The 20,158-nt window shown below is 50.4% G+C and overlaps 3 protein-coding genes across 6 annotated transcripts in view; 1 reads left to right on the plus strand and 2 right to left on the minus strand.

The window, feature by feature from the left end:
* The window catches only part of ACIN1 (apoptotic chromatin condensation inducer 1), a 32,742-nt gene extending 30,124 nt beyond the window's left edge, over window positions 1-2,618 (minus strand). For all 4 annotated transcript variants that reach the window (XM_061180638.1, XM_061180635.1, XM_061180636.1 and 1 more), the window contains exons 1-2: window positions 2,307-2,618; window positions 825-890 (exon numbers count right to left, since the gene is read on the minus strand). In XM_061180638.1, coding sequence (XP_061036621.1) covers window positions 825-890; window positions 2,307-2,618 — 378 coding nt within the window. The remainder of the gene's footprint in view (window positions 1-824; window positions 891-2,306) is intronic.
* A 192-nt stretch (window positions 2,619-2,810) lies between these two features.
* On the plus strand, window positions 2,811-5,464 carry C2H14orf119 (chromosome 2 C14orf119 homolog). Its single transcript, XM_061182372.1, has 2 exons — window positions 2,811-2,954; window positions 4,367-5,464. The coding sequence occupies exon 2, from the start codon at window positions 4,368-4,370 to the stop codon at window positions 4,794-4,796; it is 429 nt and encodes a 142-aa protein (XP_061038355.1). The 5' UTR covers window positions 2,811-2,954; window position 4,367; the 3' UTR covers window positions 4,797-5,464.
* Window positions 5,465-5,701: 237 nt separating this feature from the next.
* Window positions 5,702-20,067, minus strand: CIROP (ciliated left-right organizer metallopeptidase). The gene is given in 21 exon segments (XM_061181466.1): window positions 5,702-5,909; window positions 6,555-6,735; window positions 6,908-7,142; window positions 7,520-7,623; window positions 7,626-7,791; window positions 7,897-7,993; window positions 8,062-8,149; window positions 8,315-8,608; window positions 8,611-8,675; window positions 8,818-8,906; window positions 9,110-9,232; window positions 9,918-10,085; window positions 10,291-10,342; window positions 10,434-10,527; window positions 10,652-10,882; window positions 10,885-10,904; window positions 16,560-16,704; window positions 16,828-16,970; window positions 18,025-18,141; window positions 19,761-19,884; window positions 20,052-20,067. Coding segments are annotated over 21 exon segments (2,760 nt in total).
* Between the last annotated feature and the right edge of the window lie 91 nt (window positions 20,068-20,158).

The following is a 20,158-nucleotide window of genomic DNA, read 5'->3' on the forward strand; positions in this document are numbered from 1 at the left end:
TGACACAATATAATGAGGGGATGTTAAAAGCTGAAAAGAATCTTAGGAGACCACACAGCCTAAGACTTTTTTTTTTGAAACTGGGAATGATTTCTTCCAAAGAAATCTTATGCAGAAACTCAATATTCAAAGCAGACAGAAGTAGATCTAATCTAGTTTAAGACGGGAATGTGAACCCCTGCTCATTTGGGAAGAAATTTTCTCTAGGAAGCCTCCAGAAGCAGCTCCACAAGATCCCAACAGAGTAGTTATAAAACTATGGATCTAGTCCAACTCTTTCTCATCTTACACACAGGGAAACTGAGGAAACCAAGGCCTCCAAAGGTTAAGTTTCTTGCCCAAAGTAACAGCAATTAATGACGTTTAGGAGTAACTGCATAGTTAATATTAAAACTAGTAATGGTGGATGATTTCCAAAGGACTGAATTCTTGGAAAATCTATGTCAACACAAGAACTCTTCCTGATCAGCAAGTATTTTCCTATACTGCCCTGCTGATTGTCTACTCATACCTACATTCAAAGACATCAACTACTTTTTCCAAATCGATGTCAAACAAATGCCTTCAGATCCTTGTACTCCACTTAATCAACTAAAGCCACATCTTTCTGCACACACCATTTCAAGAATCAGAAATTAACTAACAGCTCTTCTGATTCTTGAATTCTTTATTAGAATTCAACTGTCCTAGGATGAAAACATTTTCAACCCAGGGAACTGAGGAAAATATTGGTGAGAAATCAAGCATCAAATATACAACATCATGTCCTTCTATGTCTCCGTGCATCCAAAGAGCCCCCCCTTCTAGTGAACCTTCTTTCTTACCTGGGAATTTGGCTGGAATGCAGCATGGGGTGTTGAGTGTTTCTGTAAATTTTCTAGCATTAGAGCCTGGTATAGAGAAGGGCAAAAGTCAGAAACCAGGAAAAAAAAAACAAAAAAAAAACCTCTCCCCCAATCTCTTCATCAAAGGCAATGACTAACCGTACACACTTAAACTGTACTCCTTTTCCAGGGACCTAAAAGCCCTTTACTAATGCCGTCCTCGTTCGTCTTCAGAAGACCCTTAAAGGTAGCCATGGTTACTGCTCCCAAATGTACAGATGTAAAATGCAGGCATATTGGGAAAATCTGGCTATGCAATAAAATCAGTGACAGTGACAGAACTAGTACTACAATCCCTATTATCTTCTGCACTTCTGACTAGTGTCCCTTCTAAATCTGGTCCTTCACTTCAAATATTCAAACCAGGTTCAAATACATGAAACCAACATGGTTTGGGCCTGACTGAATTCCTTGGTCAGTTACCCAGGACTAGATCTACTTGAGTGAACTTGTATCGTTTCCAAAAGAGTGGCACCTAGATTTACCAAATTTATAAAAATTTCAGAGGAGGCTACAGAACAAAATGACCACAGACTCCATAAACTGTGTTCTGATCCAATCCCTCCACACACGGAACTGTCAGCTTCAGTCTGTCAGCTTCAGTGTAAGCAACGGTTTGCCAACTTAACCCTTGAGCCAACCCAGCCCGAATCTGTACTACTCTTCACGTATCCTAACTAACCCTAATTAAAACCAAGAAATCCTCACCTTCCCTCCGCTTACACCAAACCTATACACACCAATCCATCCATCTACCTCTTGACAATCCCACCCTAATCTACTCAAACCGATTCAAAACCCCAACATATACCAGCCCGCCTCACCTCTCTCATCAATACTCACCAAACTCTTATCCACCCGAATTGCTTCTGGACGCCCTATAAATTATACACCCCTCCCTAACCAAGTCCCTTCCGATCAAGGTTTCTCTTCATCTCACCTCCTAATCTAATCAAGCAGACATTTTTGCCCTACCCCAATTCTATTCTTTGCGATACCGATACCAACCCCTCATCCCCTCTGCCCAACTATACACCTAACTCCGACCTAGCCCATCTCGCCCCCCTCAGGCCAGCAACGCCGGTGGTTGTAGTGGGATTTAACTCCTTATGCAGCGCATGCGCCGAAACCACAGACACAAACAAGGAGGGGGTGGGGGAGAAGGAAGGAGCTTAAGACACTCCGGGAGAGTAGCGCGCACCCTCCCATTTTGGGCTCGCGCCGCTACCGTTAAGGCGGGAACCGGCGCTATTTCCACTCCAGCGCGAGCCTCCCCAACCACCGTGCGCGCGGATCCGGAGGCTGGCGCTGGCGGCCTGAGCGAGCTCGCGCCGAGCTCGGACACTGCGCCTGCGCCGCGGCAGAGACTCGGCTCTACCGGGTCCGCTCCGATCCGACACCCCGGCAACGCCGTCTCCTCACCCCTTTGAGCCGCTTGACCAGGGCACTCTTCTGCCCGCTCTTGGCTAGGCCTCGCTGCTCCAGTGCGGCCTTCAGGTCGGTCACCCGCAGCGCCTGAAGAGGCTTCCCGTCCAGAGTCACCTCCTCCAGCTCCGCCATCTTGCGTGAGGTACTCGGGTCCGTCCCGACGGCTTCGGGCATCTTCGGTAATTTCCGCCAACGCCCTTCGAACGTACCGAGTTGACCCCGCCCACTTCCATAGTCAACCCCTCGATTACCACTCAGAACTCCCCGGGTTCCTCCGGAAATGCTCGGGTGTTTCCGTCTCCACATCGGCACCAATTGGTTCTTTCCATCCTCCTAGTCGCTCCCCCTCCCTCATCCTGCTTTCAGAGCTCGGTTCTCTTCGTCTTACCGAGGCTTTGAATCGAATCTGTTCGGAAGCTCTCGACTCTGGCATAACCATAATCGGAATTATTCGGCTATCTCCGGACCTAAGGCTGAGACGCTGTGGCGCTTGGGTGTTTGGGGCTGGTCCGGGACCGGAAGTGCGTGGGCTTCCCGGCTGGCCCTCCTTAGGGTTTTCAGGAAACCTGGAAGCGGCGGCGATAGTTGGAGTCTAAACACTCTTGTGACGGTCTCCGGGTGCCCTGTGAGAGGAAAGGGGAGGTAAGCGGGGTAGAAGTACCTCCCTGGGCCGGGTCAGACTCGGTGTTTACGGGCTACCCTTAGTAGGGCAAGCCTCCCGCTGCCCTACGGAAACAGCTGCCGCCTCCCATCCTCCGAATCCCCGCCACTCCCATCTAAGGCTACGTTGCTCTTTGGGACCACGGAATGCCAGGCTCCGTAGCCTCCAAAGTGGCAAGTGGCAGCACCGTGTCTTTCGACCCAGCCTGTGAACTAATTCGTGATAATTGAACTTGAGCTTGCCGTGGAAGCCATGTCGCAAGACTCGGGATAAGTTAGCCCTTTCCCCGAGTGAGAGAATAAAATTCCTTTAGGCGGAATTGCTTCTTGTAGGGCCACTGTGAAAAGGCAACCTCGGCTGGACCGTTTTGGTACTGAACTGATGTTAATTGCTTCGGGGTTCCTTTCTTTGTCACTACAGATACTCCAACATAGAGCAGAAGAAACACAAACAGTAAAATAGGTCGTAAACAAGTAGTTTGTTTTCCTTGTTAGAGATTCAAACTGTGGGATTTGAAAACTATTCAAGTTGGCTGACCTTCCAGTTGCATTAGTGATGCGAATCAATGGCAAGTCATCAATAGGTATTATATTAAACATGAAGGAAAATTGTTCAGACATGAATTGTCACACAGCTACAACAGTATAACAGTTGTTAGATCCCTAAGCCAACAAACCAACTAGACTGTTTTTTCAGTACTGAATAAACACTTGACTTCTTCTGTTTTTCTTACTTTGTTATCTTAGTTTGGACAAGGCCTCTTCACTAACTCTGCTCTTTAATTTTTCCTGGTGCTTTACAGGAAATATAAGAAAATAATGGAGTTATGAAGTTCTTGGCATATTTCAGAGGCTACACGCACGTTGCGGAGAAGGCTCTTTCGTCATATATGATGTTTTCCCTTTCTTTTTTTTCCTTCTGTTGATAGCTCTGGAATGATTAGCATTTAGGCCCTGACCAGCTGCTTGGTAAATTAAAAAATGTGTACCTTTTTTTCATTTTAGGGAAGATGTGTTGGACCAATATTAATCGTTGGTTTTTTTTCTTTACTGAATCTGGAACATAGAATTAGGCGGCAAAGAATGAACAAGGAATGCTTTGGTTATTTTTGGATTGTTTATAAGAATGATGGAGGGAGGCATTGGTTGGGAAGGGTAATGGGTTTGAAAACGAGAGAGGAAGGTGGGCAAATAATGAAATGAGGTTATCTTGAGTACCTTGTCTAAGTTGGATAATAACCTAAATAAAGGACCCTGTTTTTCTGTAAACCAAATTGGTGAAAAGTAATTTTCTTTGTAGACGTTGATTGAGTGTGATAAGATTCTGTGTTGTTGGGAAGCTGTAGTTTGGTTGCTCTATCCAGAGAGTATATAACAGTGCTCTTATGTTTCAGGATGCCACTGGGATCATCTTCCTCTTCAATGCCGCTATCCTTCCCTTCTCCCTTACCCTCGGTACCAGACAATATTTCTAACTCTTCCCCTCCCCCAATGTCTTACATCACTTCCCAGGAGATGAAGTGTATTCTTCACTGGTTTGCCAGCTGGTCAGGTCCTCAGCGTGAACGTTTCCTACAGGACCTGGTAGCTAAGGCAGTACCGGGAAAATTGCAGCCACTGCTGGAAAGTCTGGAGCAGCTTAGCGTGTCTGGAGCAAACCGACCACCTTGTATCTTTGAGTGCCAGCTACGTCTTTGGGATCAGTGGTTTCGAGGTTGGGCTGAGCAGGAGCGCAATGAATTTGTCAGGCAGCTGGAGGTCAGTGAGCCAGACTTCGTGGCAAAGTTTTACCAAGCAGTGGCTGCTACCGCTGGTAAAGACTGATAGGCCTTAAAATCAAAGAAGATAACCAGAGCTGATGGAGCCGAGGCCACAACTTTACCATGAGAACTTCAAATGTATCACTTAAAGGCCTGGGGATGGTGTCCCGATCAGCTGACTGAACTCGCTGACCAGTACAGGCCTGGTGATTTCAACAGCCGATCAACTGGACTTCTAGTGTGAATGTTTTCCATCTAAGCAAATCCAGATCAGCAGTCTGTCTCCTAGCTTACTTCTTTCCAAGAGATGTCAAATCCTCAAGAATTTAAAGACTTCTTTTACAACTATAACCGAAAGGAATCTACACATTATAACTCAAGCCTACTGCTGGCCCATAGGGGTATAAAGTAGAGCCCTTGTACTCCAGAAACAAGAGAGAAGGACAATAAAAGGTCATGTTTTTATAATTTAGCTGGATTCAGATGGCTGCTTTCACCACTGTTACCAAATTCTGGCATAATTATGTGATATCCCAACTACTAGCCTTCCTAGTGATGATTTAGTAAAATTATGGAAAAATCAGGAGATGGAGATAATTAGCTGCTCCTTCCTCCACACTGATGTTTGTTTGAATCCAAGTAGCAATGACTTTTTTCTAAAGTATATGTGACATCCTTGGAGCTGGTATGAGATGTTCCTATTCTATAAGTTTGCTTTACAATAATATGAAAACAAGTGACATTCTTTACAGGTTGAAGGGTTTATTTTTTGTATCAAAATAAAGAACAAATTTTCAGAACCATAAGTCTCTACCTTTTTTTCATTGCAAGGCTAGTGTAATGTTGATATACAGAGAAGGAGGCATTCTGAGAAAAGTAGAACTTAAGTATAGACAATAGATCGACTTTCCATCCAGTTTCTCCTAAGAAATCATCTCTGCCCTAACCTGTGTCATGCTCTGGGTAACATCACACCTCCCTCATTCCTCCAACTGGGCCCCCTGTTGCGCCTTGGGGCTCTAGTGAATGGTAAGGGGCAGAAGGTCCCACCTGAAGAGTAGCTCGTTTCTGATAGGCCATGGTTCCCAGTGCAACCACCAGGATAAGCGACATTAGGCAGAGTCCCATGGACAGACCGAGGTGGGTCATGGAAGGATGGTCTGAGGTAACTAGAAACCTAGGGATGTAGGGGTAATATTTGGCCTGGAATAATGCCTAGGCCTAGGAGGTGAAGTGCCCTACCTTTATTTTAATACCTATAACTCATTCTTCATCCAAACAGTAAGCTGAATGGGAAATCAATAAGGGGATATAGAACCTGAAAGGAAGAAGACCAAGATCCAAGACTGCCAGCAACTTAAATTGTTGGAAGGAGGCGTAACCTGGCAGTGAGGGAAATGGCTTAGGGGAAGAGTTAAGACTATAGTGTTTAGGCAAGTTGCCTGGGTAGTGCTTAAGAAAAGAAAGGGAATTCCCTGGCTGTCCAATGGTTAGGATTCTGTGCTTCCACTACAGGGGGCCCAGGTTAGATCCACGGTCAGGGAACTAAGATCTAGCAGGTTGCACGGTGCGGCCAAAAAGAAAAAAAAAAAAACATTGAAAAGGGGACTAGGAGCGCCCTGTGTCCTAGAGATAGGTGAACTCTATTATTGCTGGGGAGAGAGGTGTCCCATGGTGATAGGCACCATGTTAGGGATCCTTGTTTTCTGAAATATTAACTCTGTATAGGACAGTGTATGTATGAATGAGTGCTTAATATAATTTCAAATATCTGGATGCCAGGAATTTGAAAGAAAACTCCTTGGAATGTTATCTTACTTACTTGCTGTATTCTATGGTAAAGGTGGCTCCTCCATAATATACTTCTAGAGGTTTCTTCCGGAGAGTCAGGGTCAGGGCCCTGTGCAGCATACCAACTGAAGGCCCTTGGCAGCCAGGGGATTTCCACATATGCACAGTGAAGACCAGACTGGTGGTAATCAAGAGACTGTGGAAATAGCACCAAATGCACGTTTGGATCTCTTAATGGAAGTATAGTCCCTGGAAGAGTATATCTCATGAAACAGGTGCAGGCTTGGGACTGGGATGAACGGAAGGTCTTTAGAGGAGGGTTATCAAGTAAAGGACTTGAACATTCTCCTTGGCCCACTGTATAAATCCTTAGCCTGAACCATTGATTTACCCGCCAGTGCTCACCAGAGCATTGTAGAACTGCTTCAGTTAGCTCTTCGCCCTCTTCCTTCCCCAGGGAGTGGCCTGGGGGTGCCCAGCTAATCCTAAAGACAGCTGAAATAATAGGTCAGGTTGAAAGACTTACAGGTGGGTAAGTAATATTGATAGCATCGGTACCTTCATTTGTCTAACACAGCCAACCCCGGGGACAGAAGAGATGGCCATTGTTCCCAGGTATCTGCAAGGAAATATGTAGCAGGGTATAGTTATAGCCTCAGTCACCTGCTCAAGTCCTCCTTCTAAGGAAAATGTACATTCTAAATCAGATTCATGGACTCAGTAAAAAATAAATGAACATCAATAAAGAAGCTACAGGGATATATTGTACAGCACAAGGTATAGAGCCAATATTTTATAATAACTTTAAATGGAGTATAATCTATAAAAATATTGAATCACTATGCTGTACACCTGAAACTAATATAATATTGTAAATCAACCATACTCCAATAATAAAAAATTTAATGAACATCAAAACACATTGGATGGTACTACCATAAGAGCACTTCCAAATTTTTGCCAGTGTGCTACAGCTATTCCACTTCTGATACCCACCTGAATAGCCTTTCCTGGAAGGCATGGGACCCAGGGTAATCCCTCCACCTGCACCTTGTACACTCCCCTCTCTGTGCACTGAGGTAAGTAGCAGTGGCCAGGGGGTTTGCTTCCTTGAGGTGTGGGATCTGAGAGGGATGCCTGATCTTGTCCCCAGGAAGCAGCTGTGAAGTGAGGTTGGCAAGGAAGCAACAACTATGGGGATGGTAGATCTCCCCATGGGGATTCTCCGCCCCAGGTGGGAATCCATTTTCCTTCCTCCAGCATTCACTCTGAAGGGCAGGGCAGAAGGTAGGAGAGTGTTTGTCCAGATGCCTTAGAAGGAGACTCCTCTCCAGCCCCACTCGGTTTCATTCCCCATTCTCTAGTCTACCCACCCCATTGGCCAAGAGCTTATACCTGCATCAGCCTTCCAGCATGAGGTCTGAGGAGCAGCTTCCCTTGTCCAGGTGCAGGTAGTGGCAGCCCAGTCCGCTGCGTGTGGGGGATGGTAGAGTGACAGTAGGATCACTGACAGCTGTGCAGCCCCTCAGCACACGCACCTGCCAGTACAGAAGAAGTCTGAGGTGCCATTCCCACAGGTGGTCACCAGGCCAAATTCCAGGCCAGACCCTGCTTGAGAGAAGAGCCCTCAGAAGAAATGAAGCCCCCAGACCCGTCAGGGCCAGCCATGCTCACAGCTTCAATTACACTTTAGCAGCAGATAATCCCTTCCAACCTCTCTCACTGCCCCCAAGCTGACTCGGGTCATGAGTGCCCTCTGCAATTCTCCCTTATTTCTCACCCCAGCCCCACACAGCTCCTCTGCAGTGCTGTGGTTGACCTGGTACCAGCCTGAGTCTTTGAAGGCAGCGAGAGTGATCGGGTCAAGCCGAGTGCGCTGGGCGCCATCGTAGGTAGCAGTCATTATACAGTTCTGGAGTAGTCAGGCCTCCCAGTGTGAAGACAAAGGGCCCCTTGGGAGGAGATAGCTGGTGCCACCTGACCGTTCCCTCTTCCTTCCATCACCCCAAGGTGTTCTCATCCTCACCTCTTCTTCCAAGGGAGCGCCCAGTGAAACCCCTAGCAGTCCCAAGCGTTTGGCCAGGCTGTGGTGAGAAGCAGCTGTCCCCACTCATCTCGCCTTGTCACTTGTTGACTTGTAGAACAGTTCTTGCTGAGTATAGAAAGGGAAGAAGGCATCTGAGGAGAGGGAGACCTCAGAAGGGTGAGGAAGAGTTGAAAGGAAGGAGTTGGTGAGAGAGCAGTGGTTCCCTCTGGTTGATGCTGTGAGGAGACATTGCCCTCATTCCTCTCACTTACCGCTGGGTCCTGAAGGGCAATCCCTCCACTTCTCGAAGAGCTGTCCAGAGAAACCCAGGGCATGGAGCAGTTCGTGGAGTGTGGCCTGAGGACAAATGACTGCAGAGTGAAGGGGACCGCAGCAGGACGGACTGCACTCTCTCGCCCCTCTGCCCAATCAGCTCTTCTTAGAGCTTGAGGCACCTTCTATTCCACCCTGAGGAGGTCCTTCCACTTCATGGGAAGCTGAGTGACCTGTGCTCCCTCCCCAACCTGTTTGCTTCTTCCTATTCATCATGCAGCAGTCACCATGACCATGTCACTGTGGCTGAGGCTGGGGCTGGTGAGATGGGCACAGAAGACAATCGTACCAGCAAGGGGCCTGTCTTCTGAGTCCAGCTGGCAGCAGGCAGCGTAGGCTATGATAGAGGGCTGCGGATGGGCCAGGACAAGGTGAGGGAGGAAAGGAGGGGACTGGGGTAACGCAGAAGTCTTCCTGAAAATGGAGGCCCAGGAAACTTGGCAGGGGTGGTACCAAGGGATGGCTTGGAGGTTTTTCAGCCCCCAACCAAACTTCATCAGCATGCCCCAAGTTACCCCAAATAAGCATAATTTTTTTGGTGGGGGGCTGTGCCACGCGGCTTGTGGGATTTTATTTATCTATTTTTAAATCTTTTATTTATTTAACTTTATTTATTTTTGGCGGCATTGGGTCTTCGTTGCTGCGCAGGCTTTCTCTAGTTGCGGCGAGCGGGGGCTACTCTTCGTCCCGGCGTGCGGGCTTCTCATTGCGGTGGCTTCTCTTGTTGCAGAGCAAGGGCTCTAGGGCGCACGGGCTTCAGTAGTTGTGGCGCATGGGCTCCGTAGTTGTGGCTCGCGGGCTCTAGAGTGCAGGCTCAGTAGTTGTGGCGCACGGGCTCAGTTGCTCTGCGGCATGTGGGATCTTCCCGGACCAGGGATCGAATCCATGTCCCCTGCGTTGGCAGGCGGATTCTTAACCACTGCGCCACCAGGGAAGTCCAATTTAATAAAAACTGCTTGTATGCTCCCTACCCTTTCCCATGACATTTAAGATTGAGAAGCAGAGCCGGGCAAAGGGATTTGATTTGAATCTCACCTCTTGGTGGCACTTGGAAGTGTGGGCAACCCACACATACAGGAGAAAATCAGTGTTTTGGACCCCAGACCCACCTGGCTGGATCAGCTGTGAGGGTTCCTGCTCTGGCCACAAGGCATAACCACGGAGATGGGCATCAGGGATGTGACAGTGAGTGAAATGTCGCATCTGGATTAGTGGACGGTTAGTATAGGGAGTCTTCTCCCCTGCTCCCCTCCTCCAGTCTCTGATTTAATAAATTGTCAGGGGGAGAGGGGGCTCAGGGATCTGCACTGTTAAGAAGCACATTAAGTAATTCTGATGCTGGTGGTCTTGTAGAGATCTAGGCAAGCTAGAGATCTTCAGATCCCCAAATCTGCTAAGTCATTCTCACCTTGGCCCCCAAGCAACTCTGTCCTTGGTATCCTGGTTTCAAGAGGCTGCACCTGGCAAGAATGAATACCTGTAGGTGAGCTGGAGACATTTCTGGGTATCCCTGAAGAGGTATTGTATACACTCTCAATGACATGAACTCACCTGTGGTAGTTTGGGGTGTCTGGGTCTCCCCAGGCAGCATGGCAGTACTGTGCAGGGTCTCCACGCAGAAGCAGGGGTCCTTGCCTTGGAGGGGCTTAACAAGACGAGAGATCAGTTTCACCTCAACATCCTAGACGTCAGTTTCTTTTCTGTGTGGTCTTGCTGCACTAGCCCTCTCTGCCCCTCAGTCCTCCCGAGCCCTCTGCTCTCCCACTCACCTGCTAGGACACCCTGGAGCCGCTGAGCAGCCTCTCTCCCTGCCGCCAGGGCTTGGGATCCCTCTCTCACCCTGCCTCCCTCAGGACCCCAAGCTCCCTCTGATACAGGATCTCCGATATGGCAGGTTTGGATTCGGAGGGGTTGAGGATCCTGGGAGCCAGGGAGGGTGAGGGAGGAAGAGCGGAAATTTGGGGGAAGTTAGGAGAAAGGGGGCCTGAGAAAGCTCAAACATGTGTCTTGTCATGTAGACACCTGCTTGTGGCAGCCCCCCAGGGGAAGCAGCGGCAGCAGCAACGTCTTGCAAATGGCTTTCCATAGGCTGCCCTGGATCCAGCCTTCGGCTCCCTTTTTCCCCGCCTTACTTATTGCTGGCTTTCTTCTCTTGACCATCTCTCTCCAAATCTCCTCCACCATGCTTGCGTTATTCTGTCAATATTTGAGTGTTGTTGAGTAAATCTATAGTTCCTGCCAAGAGGTCCGATGTGAACTACAAGGGCCAAAGCTGCAGTCTCCCACCTCTCCCCCCTGGGGTGCCAGAAGTAGAGAGCTGGAGGGGGGCAGTATTCACTCCTGAGGCCTCAACTGACCTTTCCAAAGAGAAGCCTGCCTCATCCATGAAGGAACTCTCCTATCCCTCTTCCATCGCAGCCTAATTCTTCTGCCATTCTGAGTGGACAACCTTGGAACCTTCTCAGAACTAAAAAACTGGTGTTAACATAATGGTGTGTGTGTGGGGGGGCAGTCTTTGCTTCACAGATGCCTGCCTATCTCATTGGAGGTGGACAAACAAGCCTTTTGCACTCCACTAGCCCCCATGTCAGAACTGGGTGAACTCTAAACTGCAAGGCTTTTAGGCATCTCTTCCACCTGTGTAGGGCACTTAGGCACTCACCATTTAAACACGTGTGGGTTGGCTAACACCTCCTATGAGAGGCTCCTGTGTTAGCTCATTCTGTGAGGCTTCACAGAAGCCGCTTATAGGCACGTCAGGAGGAGAAGTAAACTCTGAAAATTGACATTAATAGAAGATCTTCAGAGATGCTCTGACCGAGCTCTTAGAACTCCCTTTGTTTTCTCTGCTCATGCTGTGCTTTCACATCCTGTTTCTCCTGCCTGGATACCCTCCTTCCCTGCCTGTCTGGCTAATTCCTACCTTCCCTGTAATTACTCTGGGAAGCCTTTCTTAACACCTCCTGCCCAAATTCCACACCGGCCAGAGGCGGGAGGGGCCTCTCCTCTGCCTCCTAACAGAAAGCTTGTCATCTTCTGCTGTAACTGTAGCTCCGAGGCTCCCCGTCCACATCCCACAGTCCCTCAAGCCTGTTTCCCACCCATCTTTGTATCCACGGCACTCAGCACAGCCCAGAGAGCCTACTCACCAGTTTGTGGGTGAAGGAACAGAACTTAACCCCATTATTTAGCTTTTGAAGATGCGGGTCAGGGGTGAAGTGACGTAAGGGAACAGAGCTCGTTAGTGATGCACAAGGACTAGAGTTTAGAGGACTGCTGACTTCCAGGGGGCGGGGGGCGTCGGGAGGGCTGGGTCTTATGCTTTTACACACTAGGGCTGTGGCTGGAACTACCCCTTGCAAGGGAGGCCTCCAAACTCTGGAGCCAAACCAACTCTGCTACTTTGTATCAGTGTAACTTACGCCCAATGCCTCAGTGTTCCCACTTGCAAAAGGGGGGTGACCGTACTTAACCTGATAGGGTTGTTATGAGAAAGTGAAGATTTGTAAAGTGCCAAGAACAGTGTCTAGACCATGGTAAATACTAAGTCAAGAGGATGTATTCCACAGACACTTTCAACTCAGTGAGGAATTATTCTGCTCTTACCAACATGTGTTAGAGGACATACTAAGAGGACTTTTATTCTTTTTCTAAGACAAACCCAGTCTTTTTCTCCAAGTGTCAGAGCCTTTTTATTTTTTCCTGGCTGGGCCGGCCCAGTCTGGGGAAAACCCTCCCTGTCAGGGCTTGCCCAAGGGATTGGAGGTCTGTGAGGCTCTCTTGAGGTTTTCTGGGCCCCATCCTTCACCTCTCTTAATGCTTCGCTGCCCCCTTGTGGCCTTACTGGGATAGGGCGTGCCCCTGCCGGGGTAGGGGTTCATCCTAACCTCACACCAGCTTGCAGAACTTCAGACCTTCTAGTAGAAGCAGCACAAGAAACATCTCGTGTTCCTTTGGCTGGAATACCTCTTTCCTGCCTTTGCCAGGCAAATCCTTCCTCATCTTTCGAGATCCAGCTGAGAGGTTTATCTGCCTGTTGAGACTTTTCTTTACTCCCCTCAGGCAGAGTTTGCATATCCTCTGTTCTCCGAGAGCATTTCTTTCACATCTTTGAAGTAGCACTTGTTACACTCTCCCGACATTTTTTTAAAAAAATTTATTTATTTATTTATTTAATTTTTGGTTGTGTTGGGTCTTCGTTGCTGCGAGCGGGCTTTCTCTAGTTGCGGCGAGCGGGGGCTACTCTTCCTTGCGGTGCGTGGGCTTCTCATTGCTGTGGCTTCTCTTGTTGCGGAGCACAGGCTCTAGGCACGCGGGCTTCAGTAGTTGCAGCACGTGGGCTCAGTAGTTGTGGCTCACAGGCTCTAGAGCACAGGCTCAGTAGTTGTGGCGCATGGGCTTAGTTGCTCCGCGGCATGTGGGATCTTCCTGGACCAGGGCTCGATCCCGTGTCCCCTGCATTGGGAGGTGGATTCTTAACCACTGCGCCACCAGGGAAGCCCCTGACATTTATTTTTGTGCTTGTTTCCCTACCAGACCATGGGCAGGGGCTGAGTCTGATTCATCTCTGCCTCTCAGAAGAAATATGAAGTAGGTACAGAGGGATAACGGAGGTGAGAAGATGGAGAAGAGTGCAATGAGGCAAGGAGAGGGGGAGGATAACAGTCATGGTATCGAGCCCAGACATTGTTCCAAGCACTTTAGATTCAGGTAATTCTTTCGACAACCTTATGAGGTAGGTGTTATTATTACCCTATTTTTACAAGCGAGGCAACGTGGGCAGGCAGTATACGTGGGATTTGAACCCACGTCGATAGGCTCCTGGGCACAGGCTTTAACCCACCATGCAATAGTGCTTTTCACGTGCCCAGTGTGGAGGAGAAATTAAGTGCTGAAAGGAACAGGATGAGAAAGATGAGGATGAGGAGTGAGAATGGGGTAAGGAGAGGATGAAGGTGTTAAGAGACGCTGGGGTTTGAGAGGATGAGGATGGAGATGAGAAAGAGGATGTGGAGGTAGGAAACTAGGGATTAGGGAAGAGGATGTTAATGGGGGGTGGAGTGAATGAGAGGATGTGGGATGTGGGACGGCGGTTGTGGAGAGAGGATGGGGCTGAGCAAGGCAGTCATCCAAGTGATGTCATCATCCATATGGATGCTCCATCCAGCGTGGCCACCTCTCAGTTCCTTCACTCTCTCATCTCTTACATGCTTCTCATCCACCTTAGCAAGCCACCCCCAGGGTCAGACCCAGGCCTTATCATCACCAGAAACTGCAGTAACTATGAAATAACTGAATCAAACATCCCACTCTCTGATATGATCTCCTTTCCTTATGGTTTGTTTGCTCAAGCTGGCTCACTGCCGCTGTTCTACAAGCTCATTGAAGAACCACTGGCCCTTCCTGTCTCTTCACCTCTCCTTATCCGCCCTAAGTTCCAGGTTCACCATGAAATCCCTCCCCTTCCCTGTCTGTCCCGTCCATCCTGCCTCCCTGGGTGAGCCCCACGCCCAGATGAACCCAACATCTGTCTTGTCCATACTTGCTCCCGAGCAGCTAAGCACCACTGAAGGAAGTCCCTCCAGAGGACAGACTGTTGTCGCCCAAAATTGTCATCTTAGACTTCGACTGGCTGCTTCCAAGCCAGAAATCTCAGCTCCCACTTCCACTCTCAGAAGCTGGGATTTTACACCTTTAAGCCTTTCTCAGAGCTTCCTGCTCAGTCACTTGCAGTCACCTCTTCTTTCATGGTAAAAATAGAAGCCATGAGACGGGAACAACCTCAGCGGGTTACAGACCTGTTTGTATCTGCGTCTGCTGCATCTCTTCTCTTTCACCTTAGGAGAGAGGAAATGTCTTCTTCCTTTAGAAGGTGTTTCCTCCCTCTGATGCTCTGCATCCCCTCGAGCGAGATCTGGCCTCAGCCCCTCTCTGACCTCACCTCTCCCCCTCAGTCTAGTCTGCCCTCAACCCCAACCTCTGTCAATGGCCGGGAAGGACCTGCTTGCGGCCTAGGCAGAGCTGCTGTCTCTGCTGGGAAGCCCCACTTTCTGCCAGACTGACTCCTACTCACCTTTGAGATATCTGCTTACATGTTACTTCCTCAAAGAGCCTTTCCTGACCCTCACATTTAAATCAGGTTCCCTTATTAGTATCTGTCACAGTCACTCTTTACTTCTGCCCCATAGCACTGCCTGCAATTTAGAATGATCTATTTATTTGTGGTGGTATGTTTGTCTGTCCCCCTCATGAATTTGTAAGCCCCGCAAGGGCAGGGACTGTCCTCCTTGCTTATCCTGTAGCTCCTATAACAAGCAAGGTGCCTGGAGTAGGGGTTATTAAGTATTTTTATAGCAAATGAATGAATGAATGAGTGTGATGAGAAGGCAGGAGGGAGGTGAGGGAGGAGGGAGGGTGAGGACGGAAGATGGAATCGAGGAGGGTAGATGGAGAGTGAGGGGAAAGGATGGTGCTGAGGGCAGTGTGCAAAGGTGAGGCTGGGGATGAAGGGGAGGAGGTGAGAGAGGACCAGGAAGAAGGGGTCCTCACCCTGAGTCTGGTTAAGGCTTCCAGACCCTGAGTGGGCTGCCCTGGAGCTCTGTCTCTTGGCCATGCTGCTTGCAAGGTTTGAAGGCAGGGCCGGTGGGTGGGGCTAGACTTTATCTTGGGGCGCAGCCCTAACCTCAGATGGTGACAGAGCTGGCGCCAGCAGGGGTTTTGCAAACCGTCCCGATTGCAGCAGGGCCAGCAGTCTCACTCGGGACGGCGGATGGGGCCTGGGCTTATCTCCCGAGTGCAGTCCTAACCTCAGATGGTGACAAAGCGGGAGCTACAGGCGTTTTGCAAACCGTCCCGATTGCAGCAGGGTTGGATGGTCTGGCCAGGGGTGACAGTGCAAGGTGTGGGGAGCAAGAGGGTTTTGGACAGTTTGGGGCTTTGGGGTGAAGCTTGGCTTGTGGGGTGGGGGGATCCCTGCTATGTATGGCTTGCCTCTACCTAGCTCAGATCCATGTTTCTAAAAGAGAAGGGGAGCTTGCAGCGCCGTAGGGGGGGTGTCTCCCTAGTCGGAAGCCTTCCTTCTCCCAAGTCCTAGGACTCTTCTGCTGCTCCCTGAAGTCAGAATTGATGGCCAGGTGCAGCCATTTTCCTCTGAAAATACCCATCATTTCCCCATGGGGTAGTCTCAGGGAACTTCTGATGGGCCTTCTCAATGAGCTACTCATTGATGTTTTTCTGGGGCCAAGCCAGGTCTGCTTATAGCAGCAGCTGACAGAGGCAGCCTGGAGTCCTGTCCGGGTCCGACCCTTCCCACTGGGGTGCAGCCCCGCTGAGTCCTGAGAGGAAAGGTCTGCCTGCTGGGGGTGATGGGAAGTGACTGGCCTGGAGGAGGTGCACAGGCCCTCGGCCAGCCTTGGCTATTGTTGCCTCAGCATCTCCTGTACAGCCCTCTCCATCCCAGAGTCCCCTCATGGCTTGGGGCAGGGTAGGGAGTGGAGGTGAAGAGGCCCCTTTCCACCCTCACAGCCCCAACCGGGATCTTGCAACACTGGGATGGGGGCCCTGGGGGCCCAGGCATGTGGCAATCCGTGGGGGTGGGGTGGGGAGGTGTGCACCGAGCAGGGGGAGCGGCTTTCACAAGTCCGAGCTGCCACCGCGGACTGACCTTGGCGGGCTCACCTTGGGCAGCTTCCTCCCTCTTGGCGGTATCTCCAACATCCTACCTTCTCCTCCTCTGCTTCCCTGGGGCCTGAGATCCTGTCTGTCAGCTCAGGACTCTCATGCTGGTCCCCAGTTTTGCCCATGAAGGAAAAGTGGGCCCGAGCTGTGGATGGGAAAGCCAAGGGAACGCAGGTGTGTGCTGTTTGGGCCTTGATTTGCTGGTTTTCCAAAGTTCTCGTGACCCCGCCCTGGGCCTCGAACCTTCCCCAGGCAGGGGTGAGGCTACCCGCCCTTCCTGGGGGTGCCTTCTTTCTGCAGCCTCCGGACCCCGCGGACCCCGTGGACCCTGCAGCATCTCCACCTGGCGGGGCATGGGCAGCCTGCTCCTTAGGGACGGTCCTCCTCCCGGCAGAGGGAATGAAGACGGTCCTGGAGGGAGGGAGGCGGTGTTCTTGCGTACCCTTCCTCCTGCTTTTCATTTCTCCAGCCTCACCCGGTTTCCTTTCTTTTTTTGGACCGGGACACCTCGGGGCCTTGGCATTTGCTTTCCCCTCTGCTCTCCTTTCCCCCAGTTTGGCACATCTGCCTCCTCCTGGACATTTTTAAGGTTTCCACTTCAATGTCACCTCCTCCGAGAAGCCTTCCTTGACCACCCCAGCTAAAACAACCTCCCTGGGCTTTCCTGGTGGCACAGTGGTTAAGAATCCGCCTACCAATGCAGGGGACATGGGTTTGAGCCCTGGTCCGGGAAGATCCCACATGCCACGGAGCAACTAAGCCCGTGCGCCACAGCTACTGAGCCTGCACTCTAGAGCCCGTGAGCCACAACTACTGAAGCCCGCATGCCACAACTACTGAAGCCCGCGTGCCTAGAGCCCGTGCTCCACAACAAGAGAAGCCACCGCAATGAGAAGCCCGGGCACTGCAACAAAGAATAACCCCCACTCGTTGCAACTAGAGAAAGCCCGCGTGCAGCAATGAAGACCTAATGCAGCCAAAAATAAACAAATAAAACAAAACAAAGCAAACAAACAAACAAAAAACCACCTCCCTTTCTGCTGGTTTAGTAGGTTTCCCCAAGGGGCATGTTCAGAGGGGTTAATTCATGAATGTATAGAGGTGTGAATGGTCAGGCTTAAGGGACAGCTGCAGAAGTGGTAAGCTGCAGCAGTAGCAGAGAGCCATCACCACCCCCAGGCTGTGAGGGCAGCTGCAGAGACTACCTGTCCTGTCCCTAGGAGTTGGGGGCTAAGCACCTGACTTCCCTCTCCTGCCACCCACAATCTCCTGCCCTGCCTGAACACAACAGGTGGAGGGGTCCTTCAGCCAAGAGTTGGGTTTGGTCACCACAGTGTTCTCAGAACCTTGCAAGGGCTTGACACAGGAAAGATGCTCAACAAATACTTGTTGAATAAGTTACCTTGGCCCAAACCAGTTGAGGTCAGGTTAAAACCTCAGGGTTAAAAGTGTGACTTCCGGCTACCTGTCATTTCCCCGGGATATCATCTGCCACAGAGGATCGAGGTGTGCCTGCCACTCGGCGTCAGGCAGGGACCAGGTGTTCTCTTCTTTCAGCTGGGGCTGTGGCTCTTCTCCAGACCTGGTGCCAGACACCCGCCCTGAGGAGCCCCCGGGTGCTGTGGGCTGGGAGGAGACACGATTCAGAACTGTGGGAAAGAAGCTTGGGGCTGATGCTGAAGCAACCCAGGTCCCATCACCCAGAACCTTGAAAATAAGTCCAGGGGCAGTGGTCTTGAGCTGCGAGGAGGAAATCCGGAGGTTGAGTCACTTACCGTGCTCTGTACAAACCCCCTTTATGCAACCCATTCCCCTGGGCTGAAAGGAAGGTGTGGGATTCTCCCAGGCATCCACAGAGACAGGTGCCTCTTTCTTCCCAACTCAGGTAGAATAAACCATCTAGCGAGGTTCAGATCTGTCTGCCCAAACCAGACCTGGGGCAGGGGTATCTAGAACACAGATATAGGGGAGATGGTGCCTGAGAGACACAGAGGCAAAGGCAGGAAAGAGACTGAGTCCTGGGTGAGGCAGGCGTGGTGCACCCGGATGTCCTCAATGTGGGAAGGCTCTGACACTGGGGATGTGGAGGTGCGGGGAGAGAGAGAGGAGAGAGAGCGGACCGGGAGGATCCAGACCCAGTCTCTCTCCCTCTCAGAAGGTTATTCCCTGGTGTCTAACACTGCTTTCTCACCAGTGGCCTATAAGTCATTGGTGGCCTAGGAGAGACTCTAACCAGCCCATCTTGTGTCTCATATCCCTGACTCTGGCCCCGCACTGTTCCATATGCCTCCGAGGGGAGGGTGTGAGGGCGAAGTAGAGACAGGTGCGTGTGTGGAGACAGCAAAGCTCACCTGCGTGAGCTTCCAGAGAATGTCTCTTATTCCCTCGGCTCTCAACTGCTTTATCTATCAAATGTGGCCCACACTATCTTGTTGTCTGAGGGCAAAGCCTACCAGATGATCTCTTGAGGTCTCTTCCAGCCCCTCTTGAGATCTGTGATTTTACAGAGTTAATTTTGGTTCTGCCTCTAACCCATTGCAAGACTCTGGGTAAGTGTCCCTTCCCTGTCTGAGACGTCAGTTTCCTCACCTGCAAAATGAGAAGTTTAGATGAGATCTCTGAGGTCCTTTCAGTTCGAGCAAAAGGGAATGATAACAAGTATTTGTGCTCACCATATGCCAGGCCTTGTTTATCTTTGAACGTACAGCATTACTACTCCTCCCATTTTGCAGATGAGGAAACTGAGGCACAGAGAGAAGAAGTAACTGGCACGAGGTCACACAGCTAGAAAGTAGCAGAGGGAAATTCAAAACTGAGGCTGTCAAGCACTGCCCTCTTATGGCTCTCAGGCTAGAGTTCTATGAAAAAAACTGTTTTCCACATGGGGTTTCACTGCACAGGTGTGTGGTCGTCCTCCTCATTACCAATTTTCTCGTACGCGAACAGGTCTCAAGGCCTTTCCCAACTAACTCGTCCCCCAAGCACTCACATTCTTTAGGGAACCGAAGCCCTAGGGAACGAGGGACAAAGGTGGGAGCGGGTGGGTTGGAGGCATGGGGGTCTGTCAGTCTGGCAGACTGAAGTTTGGGAACTGGGGAGACGGGATTGAGTCCCGGATCAAGAGCTAAGGCACCATAAATACATCAGAGCCATCTGGAATTTTCCCTTCATCTCCTGGGGCAGGAACTCCCAGACCTATACCTCAAGGTGAGATAGAGCAGGGCTGGGGTCAGCAGGCCCAGGCAGGAGGGACTGGAGGTGCTGAGATCTCCCTGCGAGCCACAGAGCTCTGCTAGGGGAGTGTCCAGAGGCTGCTCCAGGTCCTCTGGGGTGGGGATAGAGTGGGCCGGGTCGAGAGAAGAGCAGGGGGAGAGATACAGGGCCTGGCTGTGCGGTGCACTGTGGGAGAGCTGTGGGCAGCTTGTCTGCTGAATTTCCCGAATGTGGCCTGGAATCAAGAGGTATGCAGGCCTAGCCTCGTGCATTCCCTACCTTTGGAGTCCCCCATCTCTCTCTCTCTCTCTCTCTCTCACACATACACACACACACACACACACACACACACACACGGGCCCAGTGTACAGCCCTAGCACCGTGCC

This window comes from Eubalaena glacialis, chromosome 2 (assembly GCF_028564815.1).
Source record: "Eubalaena glacialis isolate mEubGla1 chromosome 2, mEubGla1.1.hap2.+ XY, whole genome shotgun sequence".
Lineage (NCBI taxonomy): Eukaryota > Metazoa > Chordata > Mammalia > Artiodactyla > Balaenidae > Eubalaena > Eubalaena glacialis.